Source organism: Rhea pennata, chromosome 5 (assembly GCF_028389875.1).
Source record: "Rhea pennata isolate bPtePen1 chromosome 5, bPtePen1.pri, whole genome shotgun sequence".
Classification (NCBI taxonomy): domain Eukaryota; kingdom Metazoa; phylum Chordata; class Aves; order Rheiformes; family Rheidae; genus Rhea; species Rhea pennata.
Window position 1 is genome coordinate 27,816,946 of NC_084667.1, and position 21,869 is coordinate 27,838,814.

General features: G+C 36.6%; 1 protein-coding gene across 1 annotated transcript in view; it reads left to right on the top strand.

Moving 5' to 3' along the window:
- LUZP2 (leucine zipper protein 2) overlaps positions 1 to 20,852 on the top strand; it is a 182,103-nt gene extending 161,251 nt beyond the window's left edge. Inside the window, exons 10-12 of the mRNA XM_062577340.1 lie at positions 9,230 to 9,316; positions 19,518 to 19,595; positions 20,285 to 20,852. Of these exons, the coding sequence (XP_062433324.1) occupies positions 9,230 to 9,316; positions 19,518 to 19,595; positions 20,285 to 20,389 (270 nt within the window). The 3' untranslated portion in view covers positions 20,390 to 20,852. The remainder of the gene's footprint in view (positions 1 to 9,229; positions 9,317 to 19,517; positions 19,596 to 20,284) is intronic.
- Positions 20,853 to 21,869: the final 1,017 nt, after the last annotated feature.

A 21,869-nucleotide genomic window follows, 5' to 3' on the forward strand; every position in this document is an offset into this window, starting at 1 on the left:
AGGAGATGTGTTTGTCAAAAACGTTTTTTTTTTCCTCTTTATGTATCAGCCAAATGATGAAAATGAGACAAAAGCATTAGGCAGCTGTGGGAACACCTACCCAGTTGCAGACAAAATCTCAGTAGATAATTAGGCAAAGCAATTATTTTACCATTTCCACTGGCATCTCACACAGAATGCAGCGTCACTTGCTGTGGATGATAATGATGAAATCTTGTATTGCTTTTTGCTGATAAGATGTGCATTCCTATGGGTTCATTTTATAGATTCTTGCATATACATGAGTTTTAGCCTCATATTTATAATAGCATAAGTGATTGAAGATTGCTACATGAGTAACAGGTTTGGGTATTTTTAAGCAAAAGAAAAACTGAATACCTGTTTTGGTTTGGCAGATTGAGGAAGAAGTCCTTTAAATTCACTTTGCAGTTATGTCCTCTACTGAAATGGAGCAAAGAAACAATAGGCTAAGTTACCACAGATAATAAATGAGAAATTATGTAGAATCTTCATGCTCAACATTGCATCTTTGATTGAATTAGCATAAAATTACTGAGCACAGGTGTTTTTGTAATTGGGACTCATATGGAAAATTTACAGTGCTCAGTGACCCTCAGAGTTGAATAGCTGGGTTTTCTGGTGTTATTGTGATACAGTGCCATTTCAAGGAATGTCAGAATACCATCTGTCCTCAAATTTCAAATAGTTTTTCTTATATTACATTTCCTCATGTATTTAGCTGCAATTCTTACTCTGTTATGTTCAAAAGACTTCAGCTGTCTTTTTTTTTTTTTTTTTTTTAATTAGGAATCCTTCTTGTGACTGCATAAATTGTAAACCACCAAAAGTCTATGGCAGTAGAACAACTGTCTTGTACACAGAATGTGCCTCAATATCTTCAACAATTAAATACTAACAAATTTCAGATTAAAGCAGGTGCATTCTCTTATCGCAGGAAGCAAGCTACACTTCAAATGAAATTATTCTTTTTCTTTGGCTTATATTCATAAATAGATACCCTGCAAAAAACATACAAGTGAAGAAAAATCTGGCAGCCAAAATGAACTTACAGAGCAAACTTAGCTGCTTTAGAATGTACCCATATTGGAATTTTGCTGAGTTATTCTTAGATCTTTTATACTTCTAATGGAGTGATTGAGGATTTCATTTTCCCTGGCAGGTCAGAGCCTAAAAAAAGGGGAAGGGGGGGAAAGAAAGAAAGAAAAGAAAATAACCCACTGCATGATTAGTTCTAGACTTCATGCTGTTCTTCAGCTAGTTGTGATTCTCCCTATTTATGTGAAAGAAGTAAAATTGTCTAAGGAAGGAAGTTGTTAGGATCGGCAAATTTTTGGGGTGCAGCTGGTGTATCCCAATCTCAGAGATTTTGAGATAGTAGCAGGTATAAACTGTGACTTGACATTTTTTTCAAAGTTAAAATATCTGTAGTGTTTTGTCTACCTTTCTAATTTTTTTACATAGAGGTTTCTAGTGGAAGACAAGAAAATGGGAGAGTATGGAATTACCTGAGTAAACCAGTAGAGTCTAAAAAAGTTGTTAATCAAATAATTTGAGAGTCGACCATTGAGTGATATTTCAGTGTTTATACAAATTTAAAAAGTATCTGTGGATATCCTATTATTCCATTCTCTTTGAAGAAGGGAGTAGAATTGTCATTCCTTTGTTCGTTGAATTTTATAATAGTGCATCGTTTCTATTTAGAGCGCTCAACAGCCTGGGCACTATATAAATTTACTTTGGAAGATGCTGTATTAGCTGTTCTAGGCAATCAGCAACATTAGAACTGAACAAGTGATTCACAGTGAATAATTTCTCTCATACCCTCATGCACGTACATATTCACATAAATATATCTAAATATATATATATACGTTTGTTAGGTATATTAAGTGTCTATTTTATACTTTATATTTTATATATGCACATGTGTAGGGGGGTATATATATACATAAATATTTCTATGTATATTCAATGCTGTTTAGATTCCTTTATGATGGTCATTATCAGTTAAAATAGAATTTGGATTGTGACCATTTAGCCAAGTTAAGTTCCAAAACTATCTCGTATTCAGGGTTCTCTTTAGCACTTAATTTCCCTGAACAGTCTTCCTAACAGCTGGCTCCAATAATTTCAGAGTTTTTCATTGTCTCAGATGTTTTATGCAACATATGCATGTTTGCTGTATGACAAGGTGATTTTTGTTGTCCTTAGCTTAATAGACTTTATTACTTAAGGATTTCACAAGGTCAGTGCTAGGAACAGTATTTCTAAATTTGATTTTCGGCTAACATGGGTATTTAGCTCCTTTTCTTGTTTAATCTTACTTGTCTAGGGGGAGAGATTGTTTGTTTTCGCTTAATCTTCTCAAATAAAAAATGAGTCCCATTTTACAGTTAAGTATACCTAAATACATCATTTTGACTTTGTGTTGAAAACTGAGGTACTGTAAAACATCACATAGCCCTTATTAATCCTGAAAAAGCTGATTGCATACATTCTCATGAGGGGCTTTTTTTTTCTGATTGCATAGAGATATAATTAAGAAACTGTAGTTGTTACAAGGAAGTCAGACAACTGAAAATGTTGAGCTAAGGTTCTGCTAGAAAATACCTATTTAAAATTATCTGAAATGTGTATAGCTCTCAAAAATCAGCTATATGGCTAAGAAAAAATAACAGAATTTAGAGTGCAGTGTTGAACAGATGGAGCTTTTTTTTGCTTAGGCGTAGCTCTAGGTGTTTTTAGAGTTACTTAAAATAGGCAACTTGTGCAAATTTAGATGCCCTAGAATAGCTCTCCTGCTACTTTTTTAAAAGGATACTGCTCTCCCATAGGTCCTCTCATATTTACCAGTCCCTTACAGTGGTTTGAGAGACATTTGGGTGTCAACATAAATAGTAGATGCTGGCGAGTAGGTAAAGGAGTTTCACCCCCTAAGCATATGCTGTAAATGTAAATACATTTTGTATATTCTCAGAGGAAGATCATCTAACCTCCCTTTTCTCTTATTCAAAAATCAGAGTAGTCTTTATTGTTATTTTCACCTTCTGTACGTCTCTCGTATTTTCAGCGTTAAGAAACGTTGCGAGTTCGCTCTGCGCAGCATTGAGCTTGTCTAGAGAGGTGCTTAGCTCTGCCCTCCGACAGGTCTGCCTGGTCTCTGGCGTTTGGGGAGACGCTCCTGGCTCTCACCGGGAAAGGATATCCCACTTAGAGACTGGTTCTCCCATTTTTAGGCGGTTAGTAACTGGTTTTGCCTGGAGGAAGCGTTTTAACTGGGAGAATGGTGTAGTGGGAAGTCCTGCGGGCAGTGTTGGAAAGGTGTCTCCCCTGGCTCTTGACAATGAAACTTTTTCTGAATATGTGTTTTCTTCTACAGTAGTGTTTTTAGAGAGAAAAAGACCTAGAATAATTAACAAAGAAAAGCTAAAAAACAGTAACGTTCCATTTTATGCCATTAGGAGGTAGGTACATGTGTGAAGGGAAAACTGTGCACTCATGGTAATGTTATGAAAAGGTGTTTTGAAAGATTAGATCCAGATTTGCATGGAAAGAGATCTCGTTTTACACTCTAAATTATACTTTTAAGGATTTGTAATGAAAAATATTAAGGAGAAAGGACGATTCAGGAAATTAATGTCTAAATATGATGTCTTTCATCCCCAAAATAATCTATCTGAAAGTACAGATCATTTCTCTCTGGGTGTGTTCAGCCATTGGAAAGTTGATGGTTGCTTATCATTAAGGTTTATCTCAGAGGAGTTCCATTACAACCAACACAAATGTATGTGCTAGATGAAGAAAATAAAATAAATGTGGTCATTTAGTATCTAAGTTAAAGATGTCATAACATTTTTCAGTTTTAATGGGAGTGAAGTTTATAGATTTTTTTTAGAAGAATGAACAAGCTGATTGCGTAATGTATACCAATAAGCTGCTATTTTCCATTGCAAAGGTGTTTTAATATAGTGCAAATGGAAAAATTCAGGGGGAATTTGTTTGCTTAAGAAAGAGTATGTAGGGGCTTAAAGATTTGATACGTAATATTATTTTTAGTCCTTTAAAATGTCATGTCCTATATAAATGTAATTTAACTTTAGAGATGTGAATTAAATAAACATAAAAACTAAGCTATGTCCTTCCCACTCTTTATTGAATAATATTGGCTAAGCAATAGATAAAATCTAATTACATTTCCTATGCGTGCACGCACGCACACACACACACAGAGGCTGTCACAGTCACATATACATAGTGACTGTATTCACAGTGGTTTATCAATACTAGAATTGGACTTTTCAATTATTTCTGTGTGCAGATTAAACTATGGAATTGTTTTAAGTCATATAAAGCACTGTGATACCATAGCTTGGTTTATACTATATGTAGGTGTTCATACTGTGGTTTCTGAATTTTGGTATTTATATACCAAATAAATACTTGATATTTATTTTGAAGTATTTAATAGGCATTCAATTACTTTAAAACATCTAAAGTTTTTAAGGCTAGGTTACAAGTCAAAAGTCAGTCATCCAGTCCAGAAAATTGTGAATTTGTGGAATTGCAAATAATGCTATTAAGAAAAGGTGGGAGGGAGGGAGGAAGAGATGATAGGGTAGATTCCTTTTTCTTTAGCCACATGGACTGGATGCGTGAAGCATCATGTGGCACCTGGCCTCTGTTGCGTGTGTGGTATGCAGACAAATTCCTAGGTTTCCAGGAGCAGTCAGACAGAACTGATTTTGGAAAGGAGGTATTTCTGGCTCCTCCACTCTGCACCTTGCCCAGAAAGGCTTTGACAACTTCATCCACCTGCTACATACAAAACTGCTCTAGTTATTTCACAGCAAGTGCTACAAATCCCTGAGCAATTTTGAAATTCCTAGATATGGCAATGATCCATTTCCATCCCAAAGGAATAAGACCTCTCCCAGAAGAATATATCTTTCTTGAGTGTGCAAAGAGTTCTGCAAAGCAGGGATAACTTGGACTGTGGCTTTTTCCTATTTGTAGTCCTTTGAGAGACCATCTGCCTTTTCAGTAACCTCACAGGAGGGAGGTAAAGAGAAACACCCCCCGCCTCCACTTGCCAGATGGATGCCACAAAGTACATCCAGGCACTGAGCAGGCACACTGACAGGCTATCAAGTCATTGCTGTAGGTAATTTTTACATGATTGTAGACTGGGCCAGTGAAGCCTTCAATAGCAGAAAGAAATGTTTCTGGGTCAGCTCCAACAATTTAAGCTAAAGTTTATCAAAATCATCTTGGTTTTCATACAACTGATGATGATGATGATGATTATTTTTAGGTATCATGTAGTTACTTACACTCTGCCAGAAGTTGCTTAGTTTGCTTGCTTACATTCAAAATGCAGTGCAATCTTATTAGATCTATATGAGTATCGTTGATTTAAGTATTTGTCTTAATATGAAAATTAAATATTGCTAGAAACCCTCAACACAGAAAAGAGAAATCTGTGATGGTGTAAGTAAGTGGCAGAAAATAAATGTGATGATGGAACCCATATTTGTGTTGGCAAGTCATCTGCCATCAGTCCTGTCGACAGTACTCTGGCATCTCACATGAGATGACTAGAGAGTTGTGCAGTCATGCCAAAAAGCCATGTGAGAAGAAGAAAGATCTGATAAGATTATCTCTAAGATAGGAAAGAATTGAACTACATATCAAAGTCAAGAGATTACAGAAGATGGAATTCAGTTGATACAACTATATAATCATCTTCAGCAGTGACAGGAGAATATTACAGTAACAATGCATGTTTTGACAAGAAAATTTCTAAGATATTTGCAATGAAAACAATATATAAAGTATAAGCAAAGAGGATTTTAAAGACATGAAGTGGAATTGGGCTATGTGTCATTTATTCAAATACAGACTTTGGAAGAGAACTCAATGAAATAATGAGTTTGGCTTGCTTTTCTGTCATAAGCATGCTGGAATTTTTGCTGCAAGCAACGCACGCACAAATGGATTTTAGTTTCATCAGCAAGCATATATGTTAAATGGATTGTAAACAATTCTGCTTATTTCAAGTGTCTGAAATGCAAAGCTTGGTTTTTAGTCAAGCTTGAAAGACCTCACCAGGAAATCACTGTAATTTCCAAATTATTTCAAAGGAAGAAAGAAAGGGTTGCTGATTCTCGGAAAAAAAGTCAGATTTGAAATCCTGTATTGAAAAGCTTTGAGAACAGTTCAGAAAGTTTTAAGCAAATTGGAAAGGAACTCAGAAATTGTTTCCAAATTCCAAACAGAATACTCACTGGCAATTTTTATTAGGTAAACTGTCAATCTACTAAATAGGCTTCATTCAGAAAATGAATTCATTTCATTGCAGACAATGAACTGATATTCATTTTTTATGAGGAGAGATTATTTTTAATAGCAGAGAAAATCTTCTTTGCAAAGCCTAACTCAAAGACTTCCACATCATCAGCTGGTAGAAAGACATTTAAAAATATTTTTTTAATGTTGATTTTTGTGTGTGTGTGTGTGTGTGAAAGAAGTCAGTTTTAGTGACAAAAATATGTTAGATTAAAAGTACCTATATAAGATGCAAGAGATTTCTCAACGTAAGAGCAGAACTCAAACCTTCGGGAATGAGCCCCGGTCCAGTAAGGACTCTTCTTGCCCTTCCTTCTTTCCTCTCGTCCTTCCTTCTTTCTGCCTTGCTGGTTCTGGGGACTTCTTTGGACCCTGCAAGAATATGATGTAATTTTAATCTGAAACTCGAGACCTGCAGATAAATGAGAGTTTAGGGTAATGTCATGAGAAATAAATGGAGGTGATGGTTGTGGAGTAGCTCAGGTTCTGCACTGTGTCAGTTGGACACTGAGTGAAGCAGACCTGTCTCTGACACCTGCAGGGCTTGGCCAGCACCTAAGCCCTGCAGCTGTGACTAGCTGGTTTTGGAGGACTGTTGCAGAGGCTGATTCTATCGGTTAAGGCAATTACAGGAAAACTGAGGCACCTAGAAAAATGTCACATTTTGTGCTAAATGAAGAGGAAGATTTCTAATATAAAATATTGCATTTGAATATTTTGAATATTAGAAAGAATGAGAGTAGAAAAGTTTTCCTATTTTCCATTTTTCTAGAAATAGGAAATGCTGTAGGACTTCCACTATTCATGAAGAAACTACCCTGGGAAAGTGTTACCTTAATGTTAGCCTTACCAAAATATCTAGGACTTCTCTTCATTGAGTAAAAATCTGCACAGTAAATTGAGAGTTGTGGTATCCATACTGTATGTATAATTTGTCAGTGTACATTCTTGAGCAGAAAACAAATTTTGGAACTAGCGGCAAATACAGACATTTATTTTCCTCTGGATGCAGGACTGAGTTAATAAGGGTTCAAGCTGGTTGGCCTTCCTGGTTTCCCATGAGGATTCATGTAATCAAGAAATCAAGTGAATTCATCATTCACTGCATATATGATGCATATTACTCAATGGGAATAAGAAATAGAAATTTAAGTTTGCAAAACTGTAGAATTGTTCCCACAGTCCAAATAGGCAAATCAGGTCAGCTTAAAGGTCATTTATGAAATGATGTTTGTTATTCTACAGAATAATTTTCTTCTATCCAACCTTTTAATCTGTTCATGTCCTGGCTGTTTTTTTCTAGTACTGAGTTGCTCTATAAAAGTTCCTCACTTAGGAGCTATTAAACAAACAGACTATGTTGTGCACGAGATAAGATGGTTCAGGCTTGCAAAACCGGTGTCTGAAGTTCTAACTCTTCTTTGAAGAGAAATTGTTTTGATTCCTTCCCTGTCTCCCCCCACACTTAAAGTATCAAAATGCCCTGCAGACAGTTTGATGGAAGCCAGATCACTAAGAATAGCTACAAACTTTTCATGATGTGAAATTTGTAACAGCAACAACAAAGGCTCATCAGTACTGTGTCTTTTTGTTAAGAGATTAGCTGGGAATATATTCAAGCAGAGTTTTCTGCAAAGATGAATCATTAATTTTTTTTAAGCAAAAGTATATATTGGAAACATTTAAGAATCTGATTAAATCTCAGATAAATCATTCATGTTCGTTCCATGAATTTCAGTTGACTTTGATTTAGACTTTAAATCTCTTATGAAGGAACAGAGGAAGTTTTGTGCGAGTATGTCATGATCACTGTGAGATGAATACTTTCTGAAGAAATAATTCTGCGTAACTAAGAAAAGCAGAGTGGAGATAATGATCATCTCATGACTGTCAAATTATGGTCCATCTAGTGTTCTCTTTATCTTTTCATGTTTCAGCAAAATATGCAGTTGTTACGCCCAAACAATGGTACGCAGATCAGAAAATCCAGTTCATTTCAGTGATACTTTTTAAAGATCTTTGATGCATTTCTTATTTTAAAATAATTCTGTCATGTTATGTCATACTCTAGTACTTAAGGCTACAGGACTGTGAAAACATCAAAGTAAATTCAGAACTACTGTGGTGTAAATCTGGAGCAAGTTTCATGTAAAGCAAGCAGTGCAGATTCTCTCTGTGCCCCTTTGAATCTTTAAAGTGGCAGGAAATGTGGGAAAACATGCCTAAAACATCAGAGAGAGGAAATTCACTGCTTATATAAAGTGATAGCCTTGGTTATAGAAAAACTATCCCATATAGGAGCCCATTTTGGCTTTAGGGAGGTAAGTAAAAGGCGTGAAATAGAACACATTTTGCCAATGCACAGTGACATGGGGTCCCAGCAGGGAGAGACTGTAGACAGATGAAATAAGCTAAAGCAGTTCATAAACTGCTTAAATTTTGGGGCTAAATCTGGCCCAGTATTCAGAAGCACCAGAAAAAGGAGTTTCTTATTTCTCCTTTACCCCTATGCAAATATTTAGACAAAAGCAGATATAATTTAATTTGCATTGCTTTACACTCTTGCTTACTAACGCACAAAATGCAATATACCGTTGAGTCGATTTTGTGTGGTCAATTTTCCAATAAAATATCTTGATTATTGTTACAAAGGATAGCGTGTATAAATCTAAGTGCTTTAATGAAAAATATATTTAAATAATTCACTTCATAAAACTTACTGAAAAAGCGATGCATAAAGTAACTGTTTGCCATGTCTGACCTCTTGCTTTTGTATTATCTTGACTTTTGAAATGTGACCCGTTTAGAGCTTTTATCTATATTCACTCTGTGTTTCATTTCCTTTTTTATTTCCTGTGCCCAGCCAAATATCTCAGCAGAGAAAGAGAGTCTTCGCATTACCTCAAGAAAGAAAGAAAATCATAGCATCCAGGAGTGCGATTCTCAAGATGTAAGTTTAGCCCACTTACAAATCAGGTTTTAGTATAGAGTGCATAAAAACGTTTTAAAGCCTTAGATAATTACCAATGTGATTTATTTTTCCTAATCAAGCTGGTACCTATATTTTATAAGCCAACTATATTCTACGTTAAATTGGAGAAGAGCAGATGCTCTTGGCCATCAATTTATGCAGGTGGGCTTGCTGGGTTTGTTTTACAGACTATTTAATAGGACTTGTAGAGCTTTTGCGTGGAAAAAGACAGTAGAAAAGATGTTATTTGATGTTTAACCATTGCAAGAACTACTTGCACTGGCACGGCTGGGTCGAAGAGCGGCCGGGTCCCAGCGCGATGCAGACGGCTGTTTGCATAGCACGGCCGTTGCGATGCAGGCACAGCTGTCACAGATGCTTCACTGGATAAAACAAAGCCCCTGGGGAGATGTTTAGCTTGAGCAGTAACAGGTGACAGTGTAACAGTGTAAGTAGGTAATCTTGTCCACTGCCAGGCAAGGACAGCTACATGCTTCGTTCTTCTTATGGCACATCTGACGAGTAAATCCGCCTCTTTTACTGAGGCAAAACTCTCATTCGGGCAGCGTGATGGGAGCTGTTAACATAACTCCCAAATGATTTATTGTAGCTGGGATGATAACAATGCAAATAAAGCAGAAAAAAATAACAGAAAGAACAAAATATGTGAGTGAAAAAATTCTCAGAGTGTACTTTCTGATGGGTAATTCAAAAATACAGTGTTTAGCAAGTCTGTGGGTTAAATATAGAAATAAAGAAAATGCTCCCCTCCAGAGAACTTCTCTGGGTTTATAGTCCTGTTGCTATCTTTACTCAGCGTATTCATCTAAATTAAAAGATTTTCCTGATGGTTGCAGCATTTTTAGGATTGGCAGAGCATGTGATACGTTCTGCACTAGGAGAGCATTCAGTATGTGGGGTGCCTGGTGGTCTACGTTTGCTTTGAGCTGGTTTGAGAACTGACTGAAAGGCAGAGCTCACAGGGTTGTCATCAGTGGCACAGAGTCTAGTTGGAGGCCTGTGGCTAGTGGAGTCCCCCAGGGCCCAGTACTGGGTCCCATTCTGTTCAACTTCTTCATCAATGACCTGGATGAAGGCACAGAGCATCTCCTCAGCAAGTTTCCTGATGATACCAAGCTGGGAAGAGTGACACACCTGAGGGCTGTGCTGCCGTTCAGAGAGACCTGGACAGCCTGGAGAGATGGGCAGAGAGGAACCTCCTGAGGTTCAACAAGGGCAAGTGGAGGGTCCTGCACCTAGGGAGGAATAACCCTAGGCACCAGTACAAGCTGAGGGCTGACTTCTGGAGAGCAGCTCTGCAGAGAAGGACCTGAGAGTGCTGGTGGGCAAGTTGACTGTGAGCCAGCAATGTGCCCTTGTGGCCAGGAAAGCCAATGGTATCCTGGGGTGCATTGGGAAGAGTGTTGCCAGCAGGTCGGGGGAGGTGATCCTGCCCCTCTACTCAGCCCTGGGGAGGCCTCATCTCAAGTCCTGTGTCCAGTTCTGGGCTCCCCAGTACAAGAGAGACGTGGAGCTACTGCAGAGAGTCCAGCGGAGGGCTACAAAGATGATCAGAGGGCTGGAGCATCTGCCCTATGAGGAACGGCTGCAAGAAATGGGCCTGTTTAGCCTGGGGAAGAGAAGACTGAGGGGGGATCTTATGAGTGTGTACAAGTACCTGAAGGGAGGGTGTCAAGGGGATGGGGACAAACTCTTTTCAGTTGTCCCGTGTGACAGGACAAGAGGCAATGGGCACAAACTGAACGACAGGAAGTTCCACCTGCAGGTGAGGGGGAATTTCTTCCCTGTGAGAGTGACGGAGCACTGGCACAGGTTGCCCAGGGAGGTTGTGGAGTCTCCTTCTCTGGAGATCTTCAAGGCCCGCCTGGATGCAACCCTGTCTGACATGCTCTAGGTGACCCTGCTTGAACAGGGGGTTTGGACTAGATGATCTCCAGAGGTCCCTTCCAACCTTACCGATTCTATGATACAAACAGGATATAGGCAGACCAAATTAAATGAACCCATTTGGAAATTAGATGCTTCTAGCACCTTTGCTGTCACAGTATTTGACATTAACCATAAGTAGGTAGGACATACTGTAATCAAAATTCTGGTTGCTCAAATCATCTGAAATTTTCCCATAAAAATAAGACCATAATATCTTAACTTCAGTTTTCTTTTAAAGGCCCTGTTACTCTTGAGAATTATTTTTACTGGAGGAATCTCATCAATAGTATTTTTCTTAGTCGTTGGTCCAGAGACCTTTTCATTATGACTGGTCCTGAAAATCTCTGTGCAAAAATCTGAGCTCTTATTGATGTTTAATTCCCCTCTCCCTTGTGAAAGCCAAGGATGTACTTTGTCTTTTTTCATATCAAATAATCCTTATGCATGTGACACAGTTAAAACTATCTATTTGGCAGTGTTAAAACATCAGACAATTTATAAAATAATTCTTTGTTTCCTGCTCTCATCTTAGATTTCTTGCTCTTTGTCCTTGTAGAGTCTTTTCTGATAAATAAAAGTGATAGTGCTTTTATTTACTGCCTTAATTTCCTGCAGTAAACAAACACTGCATATTCATTAATCATTCAGTGACACAGGACAGAGAGTATTGGACCAAAACATACAGATGTTCCTAAGCAACCGCACCATTTAGCTTCATTTTTCTCTGAGTTTCAATTGCACAGCTTTGATCACATTGTACTCTCACTTTCCCAAGGGAGAAATGAGAGAAAAAAGAAATCATTACTGTAACAAAATTTCAACATGATAAAATTCTTAAAATTAATTCAATAATTCTGTTCCCTAAATGAGGACTATGAAGGTCATAGGGAGCTAAATCAATTTAGTTGTACCATCCACTCAGTAACTGTGCGCTACAGTAAGAGAGAGGTATGAACAACTGCAAGGATATATTATGAAAATACATATGCACACTTGGCATGCATCTTGCACCATAATTTAATAAACAGTGAGGTCATATCAGATTAAAATATAGATCTATTACACATTCGTGAGCAGATCTGATAAAATCTGTCCTTGAATAAACTGTAGACCTAACTTGGCTAATAATGTTATTTATACTGCAGAATGGTGTTTAAGAGAAGAACATCTATCCTGTGTATTACCATGCTTACGCCATATTTAAAGAAAAAAGTTGGATTATGATTTGGAAGTCCAGTTTAATCTGAATATGGATATAGTTCGTGTACGTTTTAAAGGAATATGCTATAAATGCTGTATAAATGAGGTATTAAGGGAGTGTTTCATGGAAGTATGGTAATTATTGTGATAGGAGAAAAACGAGAGAATAAAATATCAAGTCATATTCAACAGTGGGAATAACTGCATGCAGTACTACTGACTCCATTGAAGCTGAGCATTATATGCTAATGCAAAATTCTCTCTTCCAAATTACCTTTTTGGCAACAGTTCAGTTCAGAAATTGGAAGATTCATAATATTCTCAAAAAGCTGAAGCATAAGAAATTTGAAAATATCCACTCAACATAGGAAGAAAAAATGTGGCAAAGAACTGTATATTTCATTAGTATAATGAAATAGTTTAATGTGTATTAAAGAGAGAAACTACCATGATCCCCAAATTTTCAGTCTGTGTGGCGTAGAAGTGGTAGTAACATTAATCATACCAATTAGTAAAATTTAGCACTCTACAATAAAGTAGCAGCATATATTTGCAGACCATACATTATTGACAGAGTTTAATAAAAATTTAAACATCAAACACATTGCAACATTTTATAATTTGCAATTTTTTGATAAAATGTGTACTTTTCCAATTTAAAATGTAAGTTATTTAAGTTCTTTCACTTTTAATTAGCTGAGATTTGAAAATTTTATTGAAGCTCATCTTTTAACAGTTTTAGACCTTTCGAACTGATAACACACAAAAAAAATGCAGAAAAATCTCAAAATGCAAGTTGCTCTGAATCCAGTTCCAAAGAAGTATCCCGTCTAAGCATAGTCAAGCTTCACTATTACGAAATCCTCTCTCTTCTGTGAGTTACGCTGGTTGAAGCTAATCAGTGCCATCATTAGTGAGTAGATCACCAGGCTGCTTTCGCCCGTACCGCAGCTGGCATGTTGTAGAGCTCCTGATACTGGTTTATGAGAGCAGGATTGATACAGCGGGGAGTACCGTACTGCTTGCACCGAGATACCTAGTTTCCCCGTGGAGCTGACCACCGTGCCAACCCCTGCTCCCGAATTTGAGCAGTTTTGTCGGAACTAGCTCAGTCCTTTCTGCTGCGTTGCGCCCTGCGGGCGCATCCCGCATGTCTCCCCGAGCGCTCGCGGTGGTGCGCGGGAGGCTGCATGGGAACCTGTGCATCAGCAGGATGCTTTAGCAGTCGAGGAAATACTTTATTATTATAACGTAACGGTTCAACATATTCTCATGTGTTTAAACTTCTTGACTTCCTACCCACTTGTGATAAGTAGCATGAGTATTTGAGCAACACAATATTATTTTCTTATTGACTGCATTGATACAGTGGAATACCAGTACAGTTATGCTGTTCAGCAGTTTGCGGATCAAGATGCATAGTTTAATAGCCAAGGGAGTGCTGAATTTTAACTGGCTTTTTTGAAGATTCTCTTTAAATGAAGATGCACACGTGGGTGATCCACCTTTATAATTTACACACCCAGCTGTGAACTGCTCCAGCTCTGTTGTATAATTCACTAGGTGAAGTGAACACCATAACTTAAGAAATTTTGCATGCTGTACTGATCAAGCTGCATATTTCATAACCAGGATTTCACATAAAGGTACTTTGCTAATCAAACTGCATACTAAATTGATCAAGATGGAATAGTATTTTAAGGTATATGCCGTGCCTCAATTATCCTGTCTCGTTAAATATCTCACTTCTAGATATTTTGAATACTGTTGTACATACAAAATATATTGCTTAAGGCAAATTGCACGGCAGTATGAAAACATTATTTTACAAACAAATAAATAAATCATTAATACGTTTCTTAAAGTTTAAATAGAGCAAGTAACATGAGCCCTCAACACTACTAAATTCAGTCTGCTGAAGTATTTCTCTACTATGGAGAAGAAAATCAGAATAAGCTTTCTGTTTTGTTTAGATTAAAAAAAACAGTCATAAAAATTAGAGTTGTTGGCAAGGCTTAATTTTAAGGAGATGTTAAGAAGAAAATACACAATCAGAAGAGAGTGAATAACAGTAAAAGCAATGAAATGTTGTGGTCAGCTGGCACCTGAGCAAAGGTTTCCACAATTTTTTTCCTGAAGCCTTTTCCTTGGGACAGGTATAGCTCTCACTACTCAGAACTCGCACTGCTGTGTATTAGAGATTTTAAAACTGAGTGTTCAAGCATTTGGTCCTGCTTGATGCCTTGTGTTCAAAATGCAGTATATGTAGTTTAATGAATAAATGTTGCGTTATAAATAAGCCTATAAATTAAAAAAAAGTACGGCAGACGTACCTGAAAAATCAATGAGAGCCTAGCAAACTAATGGCAAGGCAAAGAATGCTTCCATAAATAAAATATACAGACTACTCTGAAAGTAATTCATTTGTGGGTGAAATTCTGGAATCAGTCACTAATTATTAGATATAGCACATTAAATTATTATAATTTTAATTTTAAAAAGCTGCAGAGAAATGTATCTTTCTGTCTTGTTAGATTCATAAAACCATTTCAAGGACTAATCATCATTTAGTTAATAACTGTGAAGTTGAGTAAATACTGGCTTGTAAGTATTGAAGGGTAATCTTCTGGATCTAGAAAGAGGAGGTTGCTTGTCTGGGCACAAGCAGGTGAAACTGGGATAAAGTGTATTTGACCGAGAGTTGTTTAGGTACTAAAGGAAACATTTGTAGCAGAATCCCTCTCAATTTCTGATGCAATGTGAGCCACTCGTAAAGCCGTAAGTTTAGCTGGAAGAGGTGGTCAATGAATGCTCGCCAGACCCCTTCCCCCGTGGTAACGTATGCATTCTTTGTGACCAGTGAATTAAGCAGATAATTGAATCTCTAAAACAACAGTATGAAGGGAATAGAGAAAATGAGAATTTAGTCTAAAAATGCATTTAGCTTGCATTTGGTTTTAAAATAACATCCTGGCCATCACATGTGGATTTTGTGGAATATTTGGAACTGTGGTAGTGTACCAAGATGGGAAACACAGAGACTGTGCTTCCAAGAGAGACTCACTTGGTGTGCCACCTCTGCTGCCTTCATCAGTGGCCAGTCCGACTCTTTAAAGGGAGGGATACGAAAGCACAGAACATACTTAAGGGTAAACTCTGTTTTGTTCTAAATGCTGATGGCAGAAAATAGGCTTAGGTAGCAAAGCTAGAATTTGGTAAAACTGTTGGCGTTTTTGTTATTGGGAAGATCTGGTTTCATAAATGCAAAACACTAATAAATATAAAGGGTCAAAGAATTACGTGAAGAGTCTTCAGACGATGATAGAACAGCAGTGCCTGCTCCGTGAGACCAGCGTAGGTGTAAACCTTGTCTGTGACCAGTGGAGATTTAGGGGAGAGTCAAACTATAGGGGATTTAAATGGGAGACAAACTATACTGCGCTTCCTCCTGTACTTAAGCGTTGTATTTGCACAGGGGCAAGGAGCGGGGTCACGAGCCGGGACCGTGCTCTACTCCCTGGCCTTAGCAGGGGTGCGTGTGCGAGTGTCTGCGTGTGTGCATGCACTGAAGGGGTACAAGTGTCCCGCAGAGAGACTTGCTGAGTCAGCAGCTTCCCGGTCTCCCCTCCCCCCCCTCATCCTTCCATTCCCCCAAAAAGGACCACTGGAGTCCCTGTTGTTGTGAGAGAAACATAGACACTAGGTCTCCGTTGGAGCCCTAATATACAAAAATCATGAATCAAAGCCTGGCAAATGTCTCCTTCAGCAAACATTTCTAAAAATCTCATCTTCATAAAATAGGAAAACCACACAGACCGTATTTCAAGCTTTTTTTTTTTTTCCTAAAAGCAATTATATCTGCATTTTGCTGCTTTCTACCATGTCAAGCTATCATTTGTAATTTTGTAAGCAGAGTTACCTCTCATAGGAGTGAATATGACAGGAAAAACAAAGACACACAGGAAAAAAAAATAATCTTTCCACCACTTGGCAGAAATTATCCAAAAAAAAAGAACCTCCAAAACATTTGACATTTGTTTCTGCCTACATGTCACTCACACCTATGAGAGTGTTTTACTACATTAGTTTAATATAAACTAAATTCTAAGTTCTAAATTGTTTGACTTCACCTTTGTCCAAGGTAAAAAGTGTGCATGTATGTGTGCATGTAAATACATAGATATACACATGTATATGTGTGTGTGTTTATGTACATACATACACAGATGTGTATATACACACACCCTGTATTTTCTGGGATTTTAGGTTGTTTTTGCTTACAGTTTGTAATAGGAGATGGTGTTATAACCGTCTGTCTCGTCTCTTAGGAACAGGACTGAGTTAAAATTGAGAGCAGTGGTAAAACTGAACGTATATCCAGCATATCCAAGCGACTGGTTAGAATTCTGGCCCTGGTGCTGCTGTTCGTTGAGGACGTATTTATGTTCATCTCAGTTGCTCAACCTGTAATTTATTTGTTGGTAATATCAAAGATTTCATTGTGACAAGGAGTCAATAATTGATGTTGTTTTAGCAGCATAAAGACACAGGAGTTGACTGCTTTGCTTAGGAAAAATGTCTCAGTCGTCTGCTGTCTGTTCCCCAACAGTGACCTGTCTCATGTGTTACTTTAAAGGATAACAGCTGTAAGTCGAAAAAATACGAAATAGTCCATTTACTTCTGATTCCCTACCTAGATGGCCCTCAATTGCTGGTCTATGAAAAGAACTATGAAGGATTAATCACTTATAAAGTATTTTTTTTATTATTAGATGTTAGATTTTTTATTTTCTCTGAGGTGAGCATTTCTTTTTGATGTCATTTAAATGGTTGCCCTCCCATATTTTTATTAATTTTGGTTAATATTTCTTAATTTCTATCTCTGTTTTTTGTGTGTGTGATGTGACCTGAAACTTTATGGTGTATGTATAAAGTGAACTTAAATTTCACTAGTATTACTTCTGTCCTCTTCCTTAAATAATCTGAAATGTTGTTGCATTTTTGATCTGTTGCATCTTTTGCCCTCAGGCTGCTCGCTTAGAGGTTTCTGAAATTCTGAAATCCTCAAAATTTTCCTAACTGTGACTAAGCTGAAAATACTATTTTACCTTGCTCATTAATAGATATATTAAATACTGGTTATACTAGGACCTGAAACTTTGAAATGATAAAAATTTAACAAAAATTTCTCCTCTCGGTCATCTCACTCCTAAATCTTTATCTAGAACATTAACTTAATACTAATATTTCTTTCCTTTTCTATAAGGAAAGGAGTGGATGTTTTATCAATAGATTAAAACTCACTTTATTAGCTCAAATGTGATTAAAAATGCCCTGAAATACTACTTGGCAATACAGCAGTCCCCTCTTGTAGTAGTTTTTTAATAACACACTTCATTTTCTTATTCACATCTGTTCATAGATGACCTTTGTTATAGGCAAGGGACTGTCAGAATTTCTCTAGTGCAAAATCAGTGAATTTTCTTCCCTCTTGTCAATTGCTTACTTTTTCATTAACTCCAATCTAATGTCACTTGTACAAAGCATCTTTATACAGTTTCTTGACATTTGATTTGTGTATTAGGGTGTTTATTATCAATGTTCTCTGTGGGGTGATTTTTATCCTGCTGTGATTTAAGATCCTATTGAATGAATTTAGACTTAATTTCTATTTTCTGAAGAGTACCTATCTAGGAAAAAAGTTTTGAAACATTTAAACAGACATATTTTCCTCTTGGTTTTGTTCATTATTCCTTTGTTCTACATGGCATGTACAGTTTATTCTATTGTAGTCTGACATAATTGACCATACGTTTTTGGAATGTTATAAAAAGTTGCAGAAACATTAGCAAACATGGTAGCAGATATTATTGGAAAATTTTTACTAAATGCATATTTCTGTTAATACAGCTGTGAACATTTATGTGTTAATGATTTTTGCATCTTATTTTTACCGATATGTTAGACTATGTCTGATGTGTAAAAATATTCTATCTAAGCGTAATTTACCCTTGAAAATTTTCAAAAGTTTATGCAAAATAAGAACCTTTTTAGAGGAAGTGTTAGGTTAAAATTTAAGATAAGCAAAATTTCTATTATGTTGGAAATAGTCTTGAGATGACTTTAAAACTTGAAAAATATTTCAACTTTTGAAATATTGAAATATTTTTCAATATTTCTTATTTCTCCTTTCATTTTCACTTTATTTGAAAGTATCGGCTTTTGATTTCAAAATAAATACAAAAATTCCAGTGTGAACATTATTTTAGAGCAATGATCAAAGATTACCTATATTTTATACTACCTTTCACATTTTATTTCTTTACATATGATGTCATTAATGCCAGTCCTGAAGGATACTATTTCAGCATAAATTTCAGTGCTGAGTTAATCTTAAGGCTCCTAGCACAAGGCCTCTTTGATTCAAAATCCACTGTGTAGTTGTTCCAGTACTGGAATGCATTTTACTTGTACTGTTCAGCTCTGTTTTTCCTCATATTAAAAATGATTTGGGCAAGGAAAACAACACTCTTGTTGCAATAAAATGACAGCAATGAATCTAACAAGCCTTTCTGTACCTTCAGTGTCCTTCAACTTCCCCATTCGATATACCCAGTGTTTATTATTATTATATAAAAGAGGTCTAGAAATTTAGACAACAGAATAGTAACAGAGAAGCCCCGAATTCTAATGCTAGTTTTCATCTGTTAATATTCATCCATAACAGAAGACTGTAATTATTTATCTGTTCCATGGGACCATTGTAGAAATAAACTACGCTGTTTGTAAAGAGATTTAAACACGAGGGGAAAAGCTATGCATGTGCTAAGCTGTTGGGTTTTTTTTACAGCCGCAGTAGACTACATGTGAATGGTGGCAGAGTGGGATTCGCTTAGCTATTACCACCTTTTTTTATTCCATCTCATCAACTAGGCTAAGAAAACATGGTGAATGTTTAGTAAAATCATGCTTGTTTTAGGAAACAACAGGCCTGTTTTAGGTAGTTACGTGTGACATCTGTGTTTTGCAGGTTGGCAAGACATGTCTGGGGAACCGCAATAATTCTACATCTCATTTGAAGGCAGCAGAAACAGAGACAAGCTTTCAGGTATTCTGTTTCTGAAATTCTCAAGTTTTTAACAAAAGGTTTTGTGAAATATGCAATTAATTAAAGTAAATTTACTCATTCTGAGCTAATACTTTTGAAATAGAACTGCTTATTCAATTCAGTATAATCTGTTACTGTACCTGATTTCATTGGATCTGTGCAAAATGACTCTTGGTTGTTACCAATTTGTGAAACTATTTAATATTTGAAGAGCTGGAGTATCCTAGTAGTCAACGGACAATTTAATGAAATGATTTCAATAACATTTAGAAAGGGAGAAGGAAATGATTTCCAAAACCTTTACATACCAGTGATTCTATGAAGCTGCACTCAACCATGTTACAGATGGGAAAAGTCTTAGGCAAATTGTACACCTGAGCATTTCATTTGGTGAACCAAGAGGAAAAAGACAAAAATCACCAAGGAGGTGATTATAAAGCACTATCAGACTTGTGTGCTTTTGCATTGTTAACGACTTAAATAAACTCTCTTTAGTAGAGATCAGAATCCTTCCATACACGCAGCTGAGGAATATCATGTTACAGTTGTTTAAGACTGATGCATCTATTAAGTGGAAATGCAGCTCTGTGTGTACTGTTCCTATGGAATTCTAGCACACTTCTGTTTTCTTATATATGTGCATATCACATATGCAATACTTACACCAATTCTCTTTTCACCTTCAACAGAAGTTGCACAGCCCTCCATGGACTAAACCTGAAGATAAAAAATCGCCTGAAAGAAATGAGAGAAAGTTTGAAGAGCCTATTAGTACAAAAGAGAAAAAACTCTAAGCACTACTAATCTACATTAAAAATGTTCTTTACTTGCTCCCATCTTCATATTCTTTTAGTTCAGAGGCATGAAATGTACCAGGTTTCTAAAGCATGCATTTTTTCACTATTTTATGAATGTTTGTAAAATAGTCTAGAATAGACAAATTAGTATCTTTAAGCAATAATCCAAAATGGATGTTTGAAGAAATGCTTTGTAATACAGTCCAGTTTTTGAAATATAATTCCACCCTGATCAATAATTGCATATTATGAATTAGTTTGTTTTGTAAACAACTGCCATTCTCAAGTATCATCTTCTGCATCTATTCTATTTCATGTACCTTTATAACAGATTAGGATTTAAATCAAGTTAAGAATAATAGGCAGTTAACATGGAAAAAGATATTTAAAAATCTTTGTAAGTATAGTTGGAGTACAGTGCAACTCATCAAAATAATTGTAAAAGTGAAATGGTAACGATCCGTGTATATTTTCATTTCACTAATACCATTTCAAGTCTGCTCACTTAAACAATAAAAGATGTTTGTTTATTTGTTTTTTCTAACTGCTATCACTACTAGCCCAATTTTGAGCACTGAAATCTTGACAGAAGTGCAGAGTTAAAGGGGAGGAGATGGGTAGAGTTGTGGCTTTCAGGATTCAAGCAAAAAATTTGCAGGTGGAACTTGGTTAAAATTTTATAGCACTGGGACCAGTCAGATGGGAATTCAGTTCCATCCCTTATAATTGTGCTGGCCTGATAGGATAAATACACTTTATGTGTAAAAACACATTTTATCCACTACAGGTGATGTTTTCTCACTACAGTGCAGTTAGCATTTTTATTGGTGTACACTATAGGACCCGTGGGAATTTTGTGCTTTCCCATGGGTCACATAGTTTATGACAAGATTTCAAAGCAGAAAGGAAGGGAGGAGAAGGAGGAAAGAATACCTTTTCTTCCTTGGGTGTATGTCAGAGTCAATCTAATTTAGGAAAATCTTTCAAAAATCTAATGCCTTAGGAACAATAGCTGATGCCATGCTTTATGCTCTCCTCTTGCATGAAGAGTTTTGAACAGTAGTAACTGTTGTAACTGGTTGTTTATAACTTACTCCCAACTCCCTCTTGCTATGCACAGCAGTGAAGTAAAACTTTTCCTAGACTGAAAGTAATATATTAATATGAATTTTGTCATATTCAATTCAGTTTAAAAAAGCAAATAGATAAATCTTCCATTTCACTTTGTGGTGGTCTATGCTGTAATCCTAGCTTTTAAGGTTTTACCCATGTTTCAACCACCTTGTTCAATAGCTGTCTGTTCCTCCCTGTTGTGAATCATATTTCATATTGATGTTTTGTATATACTTCTCTACTCAAAAATGGATGTGGAAAATAGTAGGTTTCACTGCCTGGAAGAGTCCCAGAAATTTAGAGAAGAAAAGAAACTCATGAGCTAACTAAATGACAATAGAGCGCTACTCTGCGTAGTCACACT